General features: G+C 45.2%; 2 protein-coding genes across 21 annotated transcripts in view; both read left to right on the top strand.

The window, feature by feature from the left end:
- Nucleotides 1–14,183, top strand: part of LOC139532731 (R3H domain-containing protein 1-like) — a 56,766-nt gene extending 42,583 nt beyond the window's left edge. For 14 of the 17 annotated variants that reach the window (XM_071330689.1, XM_071330680.1, XM_071330687.1 and 11 more), the window contains 7 exons: nucleotides 2,583–2,716; nucleotides 3,036–3,193; nucleotides 3,959–4,062; nucleotides 4,294–4,460; nucleotides 6,664–6,915; nucleotides 7,934–8,024; nucleotides 11,742–14,183. In XM_071330689.1, the coding sequence (XP_071186790.1) occupies nucleotides 2,583–2,716; nucleotides 3,036–3,193; nucleotides 3,959–4,062; nucleotides 4,294–4,460; nucleotides 6,664–6,915; nucleotides 7,934–8,024; nucleotides 11,742–12,172 (1,337 nt within the window). In that variant the 3' untranslated portion in view covers nucleotides 12,173–14,183. The remainder of the gene's footprint in view (nucleotides 1–2,582; nucleotides 2,717–3,035; nucleotides 3,194–3,958; nucleotides 4,063–4,293; nucleotides 4,461–6,663; nucleotides 6,916–7,933; nucleotides 8,025–11,741) is intronic. The other 3 variants (XM_071330691.1, XM_071330693.1, XM_071330694.1) reach the window with 3 other exon arrangements.
- A 625-nt stretch (nucleotides 14,184–14,808) lies between these two features.
- On the top strand, nucleotides 14,809–18,960 carry LOC139532733 (uncharacterized). Of its 4 annotated transcripts, none has more exons than XM_071330698.1 (4): nucleotides 14,809–15,210; nucleotides 16,955–17,147; nucleotides 17,242–17,333; nucleotides 17,460–18,960. In XM_071330698.1, exons 2-4 carry the CDS (start codon nucleotides 16,955–16,957, stop codon nucleotides 18,651–18,653), a joined length of 1,479 nt encoding a protein of 492 aa, XP_071186799.1. In that variant the 5' UTR covers nucleotides 14,809–15,210; the 3' UTR covers nucleotides 18,654–18,960. The 4 variants fall into 4 exon arrangements, with proteins under 4 accessions (XP_071186799.1, XP_071186798.1, XP_071186796.1 ...); XM_071330697.1 differs by having other exon boundaries at nucleotides 14,809–16,195; XM_071330695.1 differs by having other exon boundaries at nucleotides 14,809–16,287.
- The last annotated feature ends 1,028 nt before the right edge of the window (nucleotides 18,961–19,988 follow it).

Raw genomic sequence — 19,988 nt, 5'->3', positions numbered from 1 at the left:
TGGTGATGAAGACCAGGAGTCTGGACTGGAACACAGAGGTGTTGGTGATGAAGACCTGGAGTCTGGACTGGAACACAGAGGTGTTGGTGATGAAGACCAGGAGTCTGGACTGGAACACAGATGTGTTGGTGATGAAGACCAGGAGTCTGGACTGGAACACAGAGGTGTTGGTGATGAAGACCAGGAGTCTGGACTGGAACACAGAGGTGTTGGTGATGAAGACCTGGAAAGCGGAGTGGCAGAATGCGGGGCCGGGACGCTGTCTGAGAGTTCTATGATTCTCACAGTGAACCGGTCTCTTTTTCAGCCCCTCACTCCTCTTCAGTCTCTCACTCCTTTCCTCCAGCGGTCTCTATTTTCCGCCCCTCACTTCTCTTCAGTCTCTCACTCCTCTCCTCCAGCGGTCTCTATTTTCAGCCCCTCACTTCTCTTCAGTCTCTCACTCCTCTCCTCCAGCGGTCTCTATTTTCAGCCCCTCACTTCTCTTCAGTCTCTCACTCCTCTCCTCCGGCGGTCTCTATTTTCCGCCCCTCACTTCTCTTCAGTCTCTCACTCCTCTCCTCCAGCGGTCTCTATTTTCCGCCCCTCAACACTTCTCTTCAGTCTCTCACTCCTCTCCTCCAGCGGTCTCTATTTTCAGCCCCTCACTTCTCTTCAGTCTCTCACTCCTCTCCTCCGGCGGTCTCTATTTTCCGCCCCTCACTTCTCTTCAATCTCTCACTCCTCTCCTCCGGCGGTCTCTATTTTCCGCCCCTCACTTCTCTTCAGTCTCTCACTCCTCTCCTCCAGCGGTCTCTATTTTCCGCCCCTCACTTCTCTTCAGTCTCTCACTCCTCTCCTCCAGCGGTCTCTATTTTCCGCCCCTCAACACTTCTCTTCAGTCTCTCACTCCTCTCCTCCAGCGGTCTCTATTTTCCGCCCCTCACTTCTCTTCAGTCTCTCACTCCTCTCCTCCAGCGGTCTCTATTTTCCGCCACTCACTTCTCTTCAGTCTCTCACTCCTCTCCTCCAGCGGTCTCTATTTTCCGCCCCTCACTTCTCTTCAGTCTCTCACTCCTCTCCTCCAGCGGTCTCTATTTTCCGCCCCTCACTTCTCTTCAGTCTCTCACTCCTCTCCTCCAGCGGTCTCTATTTTCCGCCCCTCAACACTTCTCCAGTGGCCATGATGATGACTACCCGTTCCTTCAGGGTCGTCATCTGTTATTACAACGTGTCTTTTTGGAACCGTTCAGTCCTGCAGATTACAACACAAAGGCACACTGACAATAGGCATAAAGCACCTGTTAGCAACTTCCTATTTCACCTGCTGTACCAAGGCAATCTACTCCCATTCTCTGTGTGGTCAGGTGGAATGGTGTGTGGGGGATATAATGGGAGAGTCATTTCATGCTTGGGTTTGTGAGCAGAGGTCAGGAGAGAGACTGGAGGACGGTCAAAATAGTGTCCTGCTCTTTCACATATGAAAGCATTCATTCTCTATTGGTCTCGTCTTGTTTCACTTTTCCTCATTGGGGCTAAAGAATGTTCCGGTCACCTTTTTACAAAAGGACGACGGCGACTAATGCGGTCCCTGGATTTCTCTGTGAGAAGCTCCAGTCTGTAACCTTGACATTCAGCAGTCCACTATGGAACAAGCACTACTATTTCCAGCACCCTTTTTACTTTGCTAGAGAGACCACCCTTTTTACTTTGCTAGAGAGACCACCCTTTTTACTTTGCTAGAGAGACCACCCTTTTTACTTTGCTAGAGAGACCACCCTTTTTACTTTGCTAGAGAGACCACCCTTTTTACTTTGCTAGAGAGACCACCCTTTTTACTTTGCTAGAGAGACCACCCTTTTTACTTTGCTAGAGAGACCACCCTTTTTACTTTGCGAGAGAGACCACCCTTTTTACTTTGCGATAGAGACCACCCTTTTTACTTTGCGAGAGAGACCACCCTTTTTCTATGTTGCGCATTTTGCATCGTCTGTTTTTGTAATTTGCTTATCTATTAGTCTTTGTTTTCGCTGTGTTTTTTTTCCCACTACGCTCTTCCTTCCTTGGAATCAATATTGTATGATTTTCTCCATGTTTTATTTTTTCTTCTACAATTGTAATGGGTATTATAAACTGGGTGGTTCGAGCCCTGAATGCTGATTGGCTGACAGCCGTGGTATATCAGACCGTATACCACGGGTATGACAAAACATGTATTTTTACTGCTCTAATTACGTTGGTAACCAGTTTATAATAGCAATAAGGCACCTGGGGGTTTGTAGTATATGGCCAGTATACCATGGCTGTATCCAGTCACTCCACGTTGCGTCGTGCATTAGAACAGCCCTTAGCTGTGGTATATTGGCCACATACCACACCCCCTCAGGCCTTACTGCTTAATTCTAATACAAGTAAAGAGATCATCTCCTAAGACAACAGAGGCATATTAAATATGTTTCTCATTTCACTTCGGCTCATTCATTCATAGTCGTTGTGAATAGAATTAATGTCACCATTTTGTTTAAAAACAATGAATTCAAATGTTCTACATCTCACTAGATATTTCAATAGAAGTGAATTGTAACGTCCTAATGTTACTGAAGGTTACCATGCTGTGATGCCAAGTCAGCCCCAGGGCCCTCAGCATCAGAACCTGGTGAACAACCAGCAGCACAGCAATATGGGAAATCACATGACGGCCTTCATGGTCCAGTACCCTTCAATGTCGTCTTATCAGGTACCTTCTTTTTGGCTTATCATTATTAAACTGTTGGGTTTTTTTTTCAATTAAAGAATCAAATTGATTTGTCCTGTCCTTTTACTTTGACATGGTTTGGTCTTCTATTGTGAACATCTTGCTCTTGTGAACATCTTTTCCTGACTGAAAATCTTATAATTATATCAATCGAACCCTGAAATGTTAAATAGTTTGAAGATTGAATTGAAAAGAGATTTGAAAGGGATCTGACATCAGATGTCTGTATCAATTGTAAATGTAAAAAAGAAATAGTCCTGCTTAATCCTGTTGTTCCATATGGTCTGTGTGCGTCGTGCAGGTATCAATGCCCCAGGGGTCTCAGAACATGCCTCCACATCAGCAGGCATGTCAACAGCCAATGATGATCCAGAGCCATCCAAGCCAAGGTCCCATGGCCATGTCAGGCATGCAGGTTTACTACAGTGTCATGCCACCAAATCAACACAGCACCATGAGGTAGGCACTGAGCTGTTCTATTGTTGACACCAGGAAGATGGACTGTGTATTAAATAAGTGTTAGGTCTGTAATCTGGTACTGTTTCATATTCCAAAGTAGTTCAACGTTGATGAAACGCCGCAGAGAAAAACAAACATGTCATTAATTTCCTCTTTATGACCTGGTTAAAAGTAGTGCACTATATAGGGAATAAGGTTTTATTTGGGACACTTAATATTAACACTGACAGTACTGATGCTGTGGGGCGGTATAGAGGAACCAGTACAACAGGGAGGGAGGTCACTTTCAGCTCAGTGGAGTTTCTGTTAGTAGGGCAGTCTGGGGTTCACTTTCAGCTCAGTGGAGTTTCTGTTAGTAGGGCAGTCTGGAGGTCACTTTCAGCTCAGTGGAGTTTCTGTTAGTAGGGCAGTCTGGAGGTCACTTTCAGCTCAGTGGAGTTTCTGTTAGTAGGTCAGTCTGGAGGTCACTTTCAGCTCAGTGGAGTTTCTGTTAGTAGGGCAGTCTGGAGGTCACTTTCAGCTCAGTGGAGTTTCTGTTAGTAGGGCAGTCTGGAGGACACTTTCAGCTCAGTGGAGTTTCTGTTAGTAGGGCAGTCTGGAGGTCACTTTCAGCTCAAGACTATTTCTGAAAAATGGTGTTAGGGCTCTTTAAGGGAGACTTTTGAGAGCAACTATAAAGTGGCTGGCTGCTGGTGCTATCAATGCCTTTTAATTGATGCCTCATAGAGCTCCATAAATATATTGACTAAGCAAGTGTCTCCACAGTCCATCGATGGGTTTCTTACCTCCTCCTGGAGCAGAGCAGATGCAGTTTCCCCGGGCTTCGTCTCCGTGTGGGACCCAGCAGCTACCTGGACAGCAGTGCACAGGTAACATTACCCCTCCTCTCAGCAACACCAAGGTCGTGGGTTCAATTCCCCCCGGGATCACACACATACTAATATAGATACCGTTCGCTTTGAAAGACCCTTAAGTATGAGATTTGATACCATTAAAATGGTTTTCCTGCCTTGTGTGTCCATCCGAGGATGGAAAACGTTCCTTAGACACTGAAGCTGTGATTTTGACGTTGTTGTAACTGTGTGTCTGTTTGTTTGTAGGTGTGCACCCCGGTCCTCACAGTGGTGGTATGGTGATGATGCAGCTGACCCTGCCCCCTAACCACCAGCCCAGAGCCCACTCCCCTTCACAGTGGAAACACAACAGATTCTACAGTCTGGATCACACACGCAGCCAGAGGTCCTCAGAACAACTAAACAACACACAGGTAACTACTCAGAACCACCAGACGACTCACGGGTAACTACTCAGAACAACTAGACGACTCACAGGTAACTACTCAGAACAACTAGACGCCTCACGGGTAACTACTCAGAACCACTAGACGACTCACGGGTAACTACTCAGAACCACTAGACGACTCACGGGTAACTACTCAGAACCACTAGACGACTCACGGGTAACTACTCAGAACCACTAGACGACTCACGGGTAACTACTCAGAACCACTAGACGACTCACGGGTAACTACTCAGAACCACTAGACGACTCACGGGTAACTACTCAGAACAACTAGACGACTCACGGGTAACTACTCAGAACCACTAGACGCCTCACGGGCAACTACTCAGAACCACTAGACGACTCACGGGTAACTACTCAGAACAACTAGACGACTCACGGGTAACTACTCAGAACCACTAGACGACTCACGGGTAACTACTCAGAACAACTAGACGACTCACGGGTAACTAGTCAGAACAACTAGACGACTCACGGGTAACTACTCAGAACCACTAGACGCCTCACGGGTAACTACTCAGAACCACTAGACGCCTCACGGGTAACTAGTCAGAACAACTAGACGACTCACGGGTAACTACTCAGAACCACTAGACGCCTCACGGGTAACTAGTCAGAACAACTAGACGACTCACGGGTAACTACTCAGAACCACTAGACGACTCACGGGTAACTACTCAGAACCACTAGACGACTCACGGGTAACTACTCAGAACCACCAGACGACTCACGGGTAACTACTCAGAACCACTAGACGACTCACGGGTAACTACTCAGAACCACTAGACGACTCACGGGTAACTACTCAGAACAACTAGACGACTCACGGGTAACTACTCAGAACCACTAGACGACTCACGGGTAACTACTCAGAACCACTAGACGACTCACGGATAACTACTCAGAACCACTAGACGACTCACGGGTAACTACTCAGAACCACTAGACGCCTCACGGGTAACTACTCAGAACAACTAGACGACTCACGGGTAACTACTCAGAACAACTAGACGCCTCACGGGTAACTACTCAGAACAACTAGACGACTCACGGGTAACTACTCAGAACAACTAGACGACTCACGGGTAACTACTCAGAACCACTAGACGACTCACGGGTAACTACTCAGAACCACTAGACGACTCACGGGTAACTACTCAGAACCACTAGACGACTCACGGGTAACTACTCAGAACCACTAGACGACTCACGGGTAACTACTCAGAACCACTAGACGACTCACGGGTAACTACTCAGAACAACTAGACGCCTCACGGGTAACTACTCAGAACCACTAGACGCCTCACGGGTAACTACTCAGAACCACTAGACGCCTCACGGGTAACTACTCAGAACCACTAGACGCCTCACGGGTAACTACTCAGAACAACTAGACGCCTCACGGGTAACTACTCAGAACCACTAGACGCCTCACGGGTAACTACTCAGAACCACTAGACGACTCACGGGTAACTACTCAGAACCACTAGACGACTCACGGGTAACTACTCAGAACAACTAGACGCCTCACGGGTAACTACTCAGAACAACTAGACGCCTCACGGGTAACTACTCAGAACCACTAGACGCCTCACGGGTAACTACTCAGAACCACTAGACGACTCACGGGTAACTACTCAGAACAACTAGACGACTCACGGGTAACTACTCAGAACCACCAGACGACTCACGGGTAACTACTCAGAACCACCAGACGACTCACGGGTAACTACTGAGCTGCTGATAATTAGACATAACCAGTCAGGAGTCGTTGTAATATTCTGCATGTTGGAGAGAGGGCAGGATCAGCCTGAGCGAGGGCAGGATCAGCCTGAGCGAGGGCAGGATCAGCCTGAGCGAGGGCAGGATCAGCCTGAGCGAGGGCAGGATCAGCCTGAGCGAGGGCAGGATCAGCCTGAGCGAGGGCAGGATCAGCCTGAGCGAGGGCAGGATCAGCCTGAGCGAGGGCAGGATGACTGATCTACACATCATCTTGCATCCCAAATAACTGCTCATTGTGTTATCAAGATAAGCGACTCCGAGCATCTTGCTTAGGCCCGTCTCTTCGAACTAGGGACACACTTTCCCTCTGGACTATATTAAAGGGTTTCTATGTCCCCTCTTTGACCCCCACGTCCCTGTCCCTCCTTTCTGCCTCTGTCCTATAGAACAGTCCCCAGCTGGGCAGCGCCAGCACGCCTCCGGCCCAGCCCCAAGCTCCAACCCACCAACTGACCTCCATAAAGAACCTCCACTCGGCCGGCCCCATCCCCATAATCACCCAGTTCCCCAGACCCTTCGGCCCAGGGCAGGCAGTGGACGGCAGATACCCATTACTGGGTCAACCCCTCCAGTACAACCCTGCCATCAGGCCTCCGCTGATCCACGGCACACACCACATGATCCCCAACCACCACCACGTGAGTCCTCAGAACACACACACACACCACATGATCCCCAACCACCACCACGTGAGTCCTCAGAACACACACACACCACATGATCCCCAACCACCACCACGTGAGTCCTCAGAACACACACACACACCACATGATCCCCAACCACCACCACGTGAGTCCTCAGAACACACACACACACCACATGATCCCCAACCACCACCACGTGAGTCCTCAGAACACACACACACACCACATGATCCCCAACCACCACCACGTGAGTCCTCAGAACACACACACACCACATGATCCCCAACCACCACCACGTGAGTCCTCAGAACACACACACACACCACATGATCCCCAACCACCACCACGTGAGTCCTCAGAACACACACACACACACACCACATGATCCCCAACCACCACCACGTGAGTCCTCAGAACACACACACACACCACATGATCCCCAACCACCACCACGTGAGTCCTCAGAACACACACACACACCACATGATCCCCAACCACCACCACGTGAGTCCTCAGAACACACACACACACCACATGATCCCCAACCACCACCACGTGAGTCCTCAGAACACACACACACACACACCACATGATCCCCAACCACCACCACGTGAGTCCTCAGAACACACACCACATGATCCCCAACCACCACCACGTGAGTCCTCAGAACACACACCACATGATCCCCAACCACCACCACGTGAGTCCTCAGAACACACACACACCACATGATCCCCAACCACCACCACGTGAGTCCTCAGAACACACACACACACACACCACATGATCCCCAACCACCACCACGTGAGTCCTCAGAACACACACACACACACCACATGATCCCCAACCACCACCACGTGAGTCCTCAACACACACTTGACAAAGAAGGTTGTTTCGTACGACAAAATGGACCAAATCTGTGACGTGAAAATGTAAGATTAAAAGATGAAAAAAGTAGACAATTAAAGCTCAGTCCAGTCAACATGTCTGCCTCCTTTTCCTTTTCCCTCAGGGCCCAATGGGAATCCGGCATCATGGGGGGCGAGGGAGGAGACCACCGCCTAGGAAGTCATTATCATCAGATCTTAGTGTAGGTGACCCAGGTAATAGAGAGGAGAGAACATGACCCCGGGGACGAGCGAGACCATGACCCGGGGACGAGCGAGACCATGACCCTTGGGACGAGCGAGACCATGACCCTTGGGACGAGCGAGACCATGACCCTTGGGACGAGCGAGACCATGACCCTTGGGACGAGCGAGACCATGACCCTTGGGACGAGCGAGACCATGACCCTTGGGACGAGCGAGACCATGACCCTTGGGACGAGCGAGACCATGACCCTTGGGACGAGCGAGGAGAGACCTTAGTTGTTGATCTTAGGGAGGGAGAGAGCCTACCAGTTCATGGTTGTTTGATCAATAGGACTGTGACGTTCCCAAATGTAAGAGGACTCCGTGGTATTTACATATTGGCATGTATCCATTCAGGTGGCTTTTGTGGCTTTTTGCAAATGCTTTCTAATGGTCTAAAGTCGCACTGTTGCTACTGTCTGTAAACACACAGTCCAGTTCAAAGTGAATGATGACAGGTCCTACTGCCTGTAAACACACAGTCCAGTTCAAAGTGAATGATGACAGGTCCTACTGTCTGTAAACACACAGTCCAGTTCAAAGTGAATGATGACAGGTCCTACTGCCTGTAAACACATAGTCCAGTTCATAGTGAATGATGACAGGTCCTACTGTCTGTAAACACATAGTCCAGTTCAAAGTGAATGATGGCAGGTCCTACTGCCTGTAAACACACAGTCCAGTTCAAAGTGAATGATGACAGGTCCTACTGCCTGTAAACACACAGTCCAGTTCAAAGTGAATGATGACAGGTCCTACTGCCTGTAAACACACAGTCCAGTTCAAAGTGAATGATGACAGGTCCTACTGCCTGTAAACACACAGTCCAGTTCAAAGTGAATGATGGCAGGTCCTACTGTCTGTAAACACACAGTCCAGTTCAAAGTGAATGATGACAGGTCCTACTGCCTGTAAACACACAGTCCAGTTCAAAGTGAATGATGACAGGTCCTACTGCCTGTAAACACACAGTCCAGTTCAAAGTGAATGATGACAGGTCCTACTGCCTGTAAACACACAGTCCAGTTCAAAGTGAATGATGGCAGGTCCTACTGCCTGTAAACACATAGTCCAGTTCAAAGTGAATGATGACAGGTCCTACTGTCTGTAAACACACAGTCCAGTTCAAAGTGAATGATGGCAGGTCCTACTGCCTGTAAACACATAGTCCAGTTCAAAGTGAATGATGGCAGGTCCGTGTGGCAAATGGCTTATTTGCATATATGCGTATTGTAACTTTGATTGGCTATGGGGCACCGGTCTGTGTAGTCTGGTTCTGGACACGACATACACGTTCTTATTGGGGTTTATTTACTGCAGTGTCTATTAATTGTCCAAAGGCACGGTCACTTTCCCACTATATATTGTTATAGAATTTTAACAAATACCTTACTTGTCAGTTCCCAAACATTCTATGAAAGTATGAAAATGTGAAAATGACCATATCTAAGTGCTCGTCAGAGAATGTACTTTGTTTTTAATGAAAGTGTCATTCTCCCTGGGGGGGGTGATCAGATTTTTATAAGATTTCATGTTGCTAAAACGCTGTCAGTTCCACCTCAAACTACTAAAACCGGATATTAGGCACATAGAACATATAATTGACCTATATATTTTTAAATAATATCGTCTTTGAGAACTAATAATAACCTAAATAAAAGCTAGACGAGGAGAATTAAAAAAATTATGCATTCAGGAGTTTTGTCATGACGTGAGACCCCATTTTTTTCATTTTGTTTGTCACTCAGAAGACATAAGCCTTGGCAAAATGTGTAGAATTGCAGGAAATTAGCTTTTAAACAACATTTTGTCACTCCGGCCAATAGGACAGCCTCAAATGTATGTTGGTGACATCACCATTGGCCAAGCCCATAACCACACCCACCACCTAAGCCCCGTTTTGATCCAGAAAAAACCCTGTATATGTGATTTGATTATGTAACCCAGTTCAGTTTTATTTATTTTGGAGTATAAATAATAATGGTCTGTGAATGGATTCCTGTTGATCATCACACTTGAGTCTTAGAACAATATTTTTTCTAATATAATATTTATAAACAACCTAGCAAAAAAATTAAAAAACAGTACCTGTCAAAAGTTTTGGACACCTACTCATTCAAGGGTTTTTCTTTATTTTGACTATTTTCTACATTGTAGAATAATAGTGAAGACATCAAAACTATGAAATAACACATATCGAATCATGTAGTAACCAAAAACGTGTTTAAACAAATCTAAATAGATTTTAGATTCTTCTAAATAGCTACCCGTTGCCTTAATGACAGCTTTGCACACTCTTTGCATTCTCTCAACCAGCTACATGAGGAATGCTTTTCCAACAGTCTTGAAGGAGTTCCCACATATGCTGAGCACTTGTTGGCTGCTTTTCCTTCACTCTGCGGTCCCACTCATCCCAAACCATCTCAATTGGGTTGAGGTTGGGTGATTGTGGAGGCCTCATCACTCTCCTTCTTGGTCAAATAGCCCTTACACAGCCCGGAGGTGTGTTGGGTCATTGTCCTGTTGAAAAACAAATTATAGTCCCACTAAGCACAAACCAGATGGGATGGCGTATCGCTGTATAATGCTGTCGTAGCCATGCTGGTTAAGTGTGCCTTGAATTCGAAATAAATCACAGACAGTGTCACTAGCAAAGCACCATCACACTACCTTCTTCATGGTGGGAACCACACATGCGGAGATCATCCGTTCATCTACTCTACGTCTCAAAGACCAAAAATCTCAAATTTGATTTCCAACCGTCTTAATGTTCATAGCTCATGTTTCTTGGCCCAAGCAAGTATTTTCTTGATTGACTGACCTTCATGTTTTAAAGTAATGATGGACTGTTGTTGCTCTTTGCTTATTTGAGCTGTTCTTGCCATAATATGAACTTGGTCTTTTACCAAATAGGGCTATCTTCTGTATACCCCCCCTACCTTCTCACAACACAACTGATTGGCTCAAACGCATTAAGAAGGAAAGAAATTCCACAAATTAACTTTCAACAAGGCACACCTGTTAATTGAAATGCATTCCACCTCATGAAGCTGGTTGAGAGAATGCCAAGAGTGTGCAAAGCTGTCATCAAGGCAAAGGGTGGCTACTTTGAAGTATCTCAAATATAACATGTATTTTGATTTGTTTAATACTTTTTTTGGTTACTACATGATTCTATATGCGTTTCACATTTTGATGTCTTCACTATTTTTCTACAATGTAGAAAATAGTAAAAATAAAGAAAAACCCTTGAATGAGTAGGTGTGTTAGAAGCTTTTGACTGGTACTGTATGTGTATATATATTCTCATTATAAACCACTTGCTGTGCACTGAAGGACCATACGGGAGTGTATTTGTTCATGTAAGAAGAAGAATTTATAGACTAGGCAGAATTCCCACCTGGCTAAATACATAAACTGGTGTACCTAGGTTTTAGGGATATAATGATTCTCTCACATATTGGATTCCACACAGCAAGATTTTATTTTAGAAGGAAAAATTATCCTTATTGAAATCACTCTAGTAGTGTTTATTGGTCCACAATTACTCCCCAAAAACATCAAAACTAAATGTCATCCCTGTTGCCACTAGAGATGATCAGCTTCTGTTGGTCTCCATGCAGTAAGTGGTAAAAGATCATGTTGTCAATAACTGACCTGGTGAATCAATCAATTCTCTCTCTGCAGTGAACAGTGGAGTCCTGGAGGTGCTGGAGCTACCAGAGGGCATCAGTCGTACGGAGGCAGACTCTCTCCTGGGGGAACTATACAGAGGAGGGGCCATGATCAAGTGGTTGTCTGAGACCCAACAGCACCAACACCAGAACCAGTCTGGTGAAACCCTGCTGAAGCACTGTGGGGCTGGGGGGGACGGTAAAAACGGTGACACAAACACTGACACTACTTCCTGTTCCAAACCCCCCAGTAGTAACCATAACGACCTGGCGTCCACCTACACCATCCTGGCTGTGTTTCCCTCCAGGTACGCAGCTCAGAACGCCTTGCTCAGACACAGTGGCCCTGCCGGCCCTGGGCCCCTCCTTACCACAACGTTCAAACTGAGAACTAGCAAGAGACACTCTGAGTTTCACAACCTGGAGAGGACCAGCTCTCAATAGCAGGGTGGGGTGCTGTAGCCAGTCAACCAGGAGAGGACCACCTCTCAATAGCAGGGTGGGGTGCTGTAGCCAGCCAACCAGGAGAGGACTTGCTCTCAATAGCAGGGTGGGGTGATATGTTACTAGGGCCCCTGAGAGGTTGTTCTAGGGTCTCCCACGGGGTGCTATGAGGGGCTGCCTGTCACGGGCCCTCGCCATGGCCCCTCCACCTCCACTGCTGCCATTGGCCAACCAACCAGACACCCCTCTTCTGCAAGCATCACTCACTAGTCTCCACTTCCCACCGGACTGACAGACAGACTGATGGAGTATCACTCGGTTGGCATTATCTAACAGCTTCTTCACTTGAGTTGTAGAGGCTTTCTGGAAATGCCTTTAGAACGTTCTCTATTTTTTGAGATGAAAATGTGTAAAAAGGATCTGACAACACACCAATGTTGAAACACAAAGACACAGACAGAAAAAAAAGCTTGAAGTTCCAAAAGTGTCATATTTTATTTGCAGACAGAACATGGTAAAGGAGCAGCATGTTTTATTTTATTTTGTTTTATGTTTGTTAAAAGCTGCAGTCAGAACACCCAAAGCAGGGTTGTACTCATTCATTACAAGAGGATAATATACCAAGTGTCTCATTGGACAAGAGTGTCTCTCTTTGGGCCGGATTCTGATTTGAGATCTGCAACAGATAACTCCAGATTTCAGTTTAAAATGTCCCATTGACGTAAAAGCTTGATTTACACGAAAGTCTGAGTTGTGCTGGTGTATAATATCAAGTTAGTATTCGGCCCGTAGAGTCAGTCTCCTGTTTAGTCAGTTGGTGTGCTACTAAAACAGCAGATTAGAGTCTTCTAGAACAAGGTTGTGTCCCAAATGGCACCCTATTTCCCTATATAGTGCACTACTTAGGTCTCATAGGGCTGTGGTTTTATGAGCCCTATGGGACCTGGTCTAAAGTAGTGCACTATCTAGAGAATAGGGTTCTGTTTGGGACTTAGCCCAACAGAATGTTCTTTTTGTGCCTTCTAACTGGACTCTGGTGCCCCGGGCCATCCCTCTCCCAAACACCCCTAAAGACAAGACACGCCATCCAATTCCATTTGTATAAACTCTGACTCACCAATTTCATTCACAATAAATCATCACTGATATGGTAGCTAAATTATTCTCACTTTTCTACACAGTAAATGGTATCTTTGCACTGGCACAAAGGAGAAGTTTTTGTTTTGATAGTGGTTTATCGTTTTGAAGGTAAAAGATGAGAACCTTGGTGCATCTCATTGATGGTTTATTCTATTTGAGCTTTTCTAAAATGAATGGCCTTCTCACCAACCTCCTCCAACCCTCTCTGTTCAGTCCACCCATTCCCTGCTAACGTATCAAAAGTAGTGCACTATATAGGGTGGCCAGGCCAAATTCCTTTCATGTTTAGTTCGTTTTACCATTTGTATCCTATCAGAAGGGTCACTGGAAAAGTGTGCATTATTCACAACACACCCCTAACCCCATCATACCCAAACAAATGTCTATTTAAGATGGTTGTTGCTGGTGGATTCAGGAGAGATTTAAGATGGTTGTTGCTGGTGGATTCAGGAGAGATTTAAGATGGTTGTTGATGGTGGATTCAGGAGAGATTTAAGATGGTTGTTGATGGTGGATTCAGGAGAGATTTAAGATGGTTGTTGATGGTGGATTCAGGAGAGATTTAAGATGGTTGTTGATGGTGGATTCAGGAGAGATTTAAGATGGTTGTTGATGGTGGATTCAGGAGAGATTTAAGATGGTTGTTGATGGTGGATTCAGGAGAGATTTAAGATGGTTGTTGATGGTGGATTCAGGAGAGATTTAAGATGGTTGTTGATGGTGGATTCAGGAGAGATTTAAGATGGTTGTTGATGGTGGATTCAGGAGAGATTTAAGATGGTTGTTGATGGTGGATTCAGGAGAGATGTACAGTCTGCTGGTGCAAGATGTTTTTATTTCTGTTTGAAAACAATAAATGTTTACACCAAAACGATGTGCTTTGTCATTTCAACACCATCCCTGTCATTTGACAAAATATGAGATTCTTTCTGCTGGCGTCATTACCACCAAGGACATACAGGTAACTGCCAACATACAGCTTCAATGCACCTTGGCATAGATTATACAAGTGTCGAACTCTGTCGGAGGGCTGCCACACCATTATCTGGTGTTTTGTTGATGGTGGAAAATGCTGTTTCATTCACTTCTCCAGAATCTCCCATAAGTGTTCAATTTGGTTGATATCTGGTGACAGACGACCATGGCATATGGTTTAGATCGTTTTTCATGCTCATCAAACCATTCCGTGACCACTTGTGCATTGGGACATTGTCATCCTATGGAGGCATAGCCATGGTTACCAAAATAATGGCCTACCCAGCATTTTTCTACATGTTAGCATGACGGGATGTTAATTGAACCACACTTGTGTGGAAGCACCAGCTTTCAATATACTTTGTATCCCTCATTTACTCTAAAGGGTTTTCATTATTTTGTCAGTTAACTGTATCATTTATATTAGCTACAGTAATTGTGTTCTTGTATAAACATTGAATTTAACACGGTTTGTTCTCCATAGGATATCATCATCCAACGTAAAATATAAAAGCCCCAGAGAAACTCTACCTTCAATATTGTGGTGTTCATCCTACAAGGAGAATCTGTGATATATTTTGTTTATTGTGCCGATGGTATGAACCGAATTTCAAGGTTAGAGCGACAGTGCCCACTGGTGGACTTGTTATTATTGCATTTTCACTACCAATGGCGGAGAGCAGAGGCTCAACTCGGCGGAAAATCTGTCTTCCTCCAGTAGGTGGCGTATGTTCATTGTTTCGCGCATCAAGCAAATATAATTTATATATATCAAGCAAATATATACTTGCTACAAAGTTACAGAAAGCTAAACCAACAACTACACAAACTGAAATTGAATACATTGTAAACGCAGGTCCAACGAGAAAAAAATTTAGCTAGCGAAGAGCCATTTTTTTTGGAGCATCTGATGACCTAACGTGGTGAGTGATGAACATGAACTTCTCTGGTCACTGTACTGTCAAATCCTCCCACATAAACATGTGTATGACCAGCGGTTTTCAGTAACAAGTATTTATTTATTCAGTTGTCATATTGGCAGGTTTGATAGCTTCTAGCGTAGTGTTTTATATGCAATGCGATCTCCTCGTAATTAACAGTCAGTGTTCACGAGTGTCCTGACGAGAAGGAAAACTTTTATAACTATGTCAAGCAAAATCGGGCATTATCAGCTCATTGTTATGGATGTATCTTAATGAATTGAGAAAACAGCTACCAAGTTACTTTGCTGTTATTCTGTCTGCAGACTAGGTCGTGATTGTCTTAGTCGTAGCTAGCTGGCTAGCTAGCAAACAAGAGATCATAACGTTATGGCAACGGAACATAAGGACGAACGACTGGGTCGCATCTCTAGCAACCAAAATATGAGAAAGTATGAATTCGCTTATATAAATGAAAATAAAAACGAAACAAATTTTATTTCTACCTGTAAATATGTGCTTAGTATTGTTTTATTTGGGAACTGTGGTATAAGCGGGATAAACAGCTTAAACAAACGCAACGGAATAAACGTTATTCTTGGTGCGGAGGTGGTGACTGTGTGTAGTTGATTTGGAGGCGTTTACGTATCCTTACTTATCCACCAATCCACAGAACGGATAGGCGGGAGCTAGACAGCCCGCGGTGCCGCGTTGGGCGGAGAGACCTGTATTATCGTGTTATGCAGCGTTCAAAACAACTGGGAACTGGGACTTCAGTGCGTTTAAAACAAGATCACTGACCTCCTGATTTGACTTCGTATTTTTCAGAGTTCCCAGTTGTTTTGAACTCGGCATCAGTATATCGATAATTATTGAGTAGACGCAGGTCTAGTATCCGCGTATCCATCTGAAATCCATAAAGCAGAAATGCTAAACGGACCTTAGATCAGGTATTCTACTCCGATTCACACATCGAAACCGAAACAAGGTAAACGCGTTTGGTTTTCATATTGTCAATGGCAGTCGACATATACTACATCTCGCTCTGAGTTGAAATTAGTGTTGTTTAAACTGAAACGGGTAAGTTCTACTTCAATCATGATAGATCCAGTTTTCTGCTAAGTTATGGCATGATTTAGGGTGCGTTCGGAAATTCACTCTGGCTATCTACTCCGATTTCAGAGCACTCTCGTCTGAGTGTGCCAGAACGAACGCTCAACACCAGTTAACTATGACCGGTGTCAGTCAACGTCGGCTAAAACATTTTTTGCCAGCAGCACAGTTACAGTCACCAATGCTCTAGATAACATGACAACAGCCTAACCAGCTCTGCTAAGGTGAGTAAAATGGTCAGAGTTAGGCGTTCCCTAATTCTTGTCTGGACGTAGCTAGCTAACTTTAGCCAGTTAGCTTGGGTGTTTGACTGCCATTGTGAGGTCAGAACGCTCGGATCAAACCTACTCCTGGCCAGAGCGTCCACGCGCAGAGAGCGAAACGCTCTGAATTTACCAACGCCCAGAGGCCACTCAGACATTCCAGAGTGAATTTACGAACACACCCTTAAAATCATTCAAGAGTAGTTTTTGGTTATTTGTTTTAACATCCACAGCATTTTAAGAGATCAGTTCAAAGAGAATACATTTTAAGAAAAGATACGTTTTACAATCTGAATTATTTGCATCGTTTTAGTGATAGATAGGCTAAACCTCCACATGACCATGGTTTATTTGCATGCCATTCATTCTAGATGATGAACCTCTCAGAGGAGAACAGGACAGTCGTGGTCTCTGGTGTACCAGACACACTGTCCAGCAGTCGCATGGCAGACAAGCTGGTTATTCACTTCCAGAGCTCCAGAAGCCACGGAGGAGATGTAGAAAACGTCAAGTACCCGACCAGCTTCAAGGGGGTGGCTTTTGTTACATTTGAAAACACCAGAGGTAACAGAAATACTGTAACAAAAATGTTCTTAGCTGGGATGTAGTTTTGTTACATATATGCCTATAGATCATAACAACAAATGTATTGTAACAGATGCTGAGATGGTAATCAGAAAGAAACAGATAATGTGTGACAAGGAGTTCCCTCAAGACTACCCTATCACTGTATACAAATTCACCCAAGACGTGAGTACAGTCAGGCAATCCAATCAATCAACAGTAAATCAATACAGTAAATGTTTCTATTCCTGCATGGAAGGAACAGTACACACAGTACACATACTGACTGATCCTATATTCATCATGTCATAGGTGTTGTTCTACGTGAATGCTAAAGTGGACCTGTCAATCTTCGGTGACGAGGAACAGCAGGAGACCGTGATCCAAAGCTTGCAGTCTGCTCACAGATCAGTGAGGATCTGCCTTCTACCCAGCCAGGAGGGTAAAGCTTCAGTGGAGGGACCCTTCTCTGCCGTCAGGGCCCTGAGAGAGGACCTGCTCCAGCGGGCCACTGCCAGCAGCAGCAGTCACCCAGGGGAGAAGCACAGGGCTCCATCGAGCTCTGGTTACTCCCTGACCTCAGTGGCAGCAGGGAATGGGGTATCCCAGGTCAGCAGCAGTCATGCCTGGGAAAAGCACAGAGCTCCATCTCCATCAAGCCATGATCATTACCTGAGCTCTGTGGTAGTAGAGAGTAGGTCTTCCAGGGTCAGATCTGGTGATGGTGCTGAGGTGGACTTCCGGGTCAGCAGTTACACCTGGGAGAAGAAGAACGGGGCAGCTCCCTCAAGCGCTGATCATTCTCTGTCAAGCTCTGTGGCAGGAGGGAGTGGGGCTTCTACAATAAATCAATCCTTGGAAAAGCACCGCAGGGCAGCTCCATCAAGCTCTGATCATTCTCCGAGCTCCATGGCATCAGAGAGTGGGGAATCCAAGGTTGTCAGCAGCAGTCACACATTAGAGAAGTACATCGCTCCGTCAAGCCAAGATCCATCTCCGTCAAGCCCAGTGGCAGCAGGGACTTCCAAGGTCAGCTCAGGTGGTGATGTTGACGTGGAAGAGGAGTCCACGTGGGTGGACACAAACATATTTCTTTACATTCAGAGATTTTCTAAAGACCAGTTTGACCAATGTTTTAGGAACCACAGTGTGTCAGCTGTGTTCGATGACAATGATATGGCCGACCTGACTCTGATATCGCTGAGAGGAGGACGCAACAGCAAGGGTCTCTCTGAAGTCCAACTGACCATATCAGAGCTGACTGATTTGGTCGCTGTTTGGCAGTCAACCCTGAGAATCCACACTATAGACTATAGAAAGCAGGACGTGCGTGAGAGAAAGAGGCTGCTGCTAATCTGTGCCGAGGTAAACCACCTTTATGAAGACGTTCTGTACGTGCAGAAGGAGTTTAGTGTCCGGGTCATCGGTCCCTCTATGTCCAGTCATCTCTTTAGTGAGTGTGTGAAGCATAGAATGGATCTGCTGGATAAAGAGGACTTGTTGTAGTGGTAGTCAGAATGGGAATCATTTTACCATTCTGCAATAGCAGCTAGTGCACAAACAGCTTTTTGCACGGTATATATTGATAGCACTGTGAGACGTTTTCAAGAGATTTCTGTGACAACTAAATAGTATTGAGTTTGTGTTATTTGCTGTGCCTCAACAAGGATGCTGTTTTGTGTCAAGCTAGCCATGAGGGCATAACTAGATAATAGACTAGAAACTACATGTCAAGGAGTCAACACTAGAGGGTGCTGTTGTACCGAATATACACCATTTGTTCCATTAAATCAATTCTTTCTGTGTGTCCTGACTGTCGATCCACCTGTGTATTTATTTGGGGCTGTAAGCCGCCACCTCAGCTGAGATCATGCATGGGACAAATTAACTATGTCATCAAGGACAATATCTCCTGTCTCCACCATGATTAACTAAGTACAGTACCAGTCAAAAGTTTGGACACGCCTATTTTCTACATTGTAGAATAATAGTGAAGACATCAAAACTATGAAATAACACATATAGAATAATGTAGTAACCAAAAATGTGTTAAACAAATCAAAATATATTTTATGTTTGAGTTTCTTCAAAGTACCCACCCGCCAGGTCGCTGTTGTAAATGAGAACTTGTTCTTAACTAGTCTACCTGGTTAAATAAAGGTGAAATAAAACTTTTTTAATTTTTTATTATTACCTTGATGACAGCTTTGCACATTCTTGGCATTCTCTCAACCAGGTTCATGAGGTGGAATGCATTTCAATTAACAAGTTAATTTGTGGAATTTCTGTCCTTTGTAATGCGTTTGAGCCAATCAGTTGTGCTGTGACAAGGTAGGGGTGGTATACAGAAGATATCCCTATTTGGTACAATACCAAGTCCATATTATGGCAAGAACAGCCCAAATAAGCAAATAGAAACGACAGTGCATCATTACTTTAAGACATGAAGGGCAGTCAATCTGGAAAATGTAAGAACTTTGAAAGTTCAGCTGCAAAAACCATCAAGCGCTATGATGAAACTGGCTCTCATGAAGACCGCCACAGGAAAGGAAGACCCAGAGTTCCCTCTGCTGCAGAGGATAAGTTCATTAGTTACAGTAACTGCACCTCAGATTGCAGCCCAAATAAATGCTTCACAGACTTCAAGTAAGAAACACATCTCAACATCAACTGTTCAGAGGAGTGAATCAGGCCTTCATGGTCGAATTGCTGCAAAGAAACCACTAAGGAGAAGAGACTTGCTTGGGCCAAGAAACATGAGCAATAGACATTAGACCGGTGGAAATCTGTCATTTGGTCTGATGAGTCCAAATTTTAGATTTTTGGTTCCAACCGCCGTGT

This window comes from Salvelinus alpinus, chromosome 10, assembly GCF_045679555.1.
Source record: "Salvelinus alpinus chromosome 10, SLU_Salpinus.1, whole genome shotgun sequence".
In the NCBI taxonomy this organism is placed as follows: Eukaryota; Metazoa; Chordata; class Actinopteri; order Salmoniformes; family Salmonidae; genus Salvelinus; species Salvelinus alpinus.
Note: the sequence above shows the minus strand (reverse complement) of the source record. Positions and strands in the feature narration are given on the sequence as shown.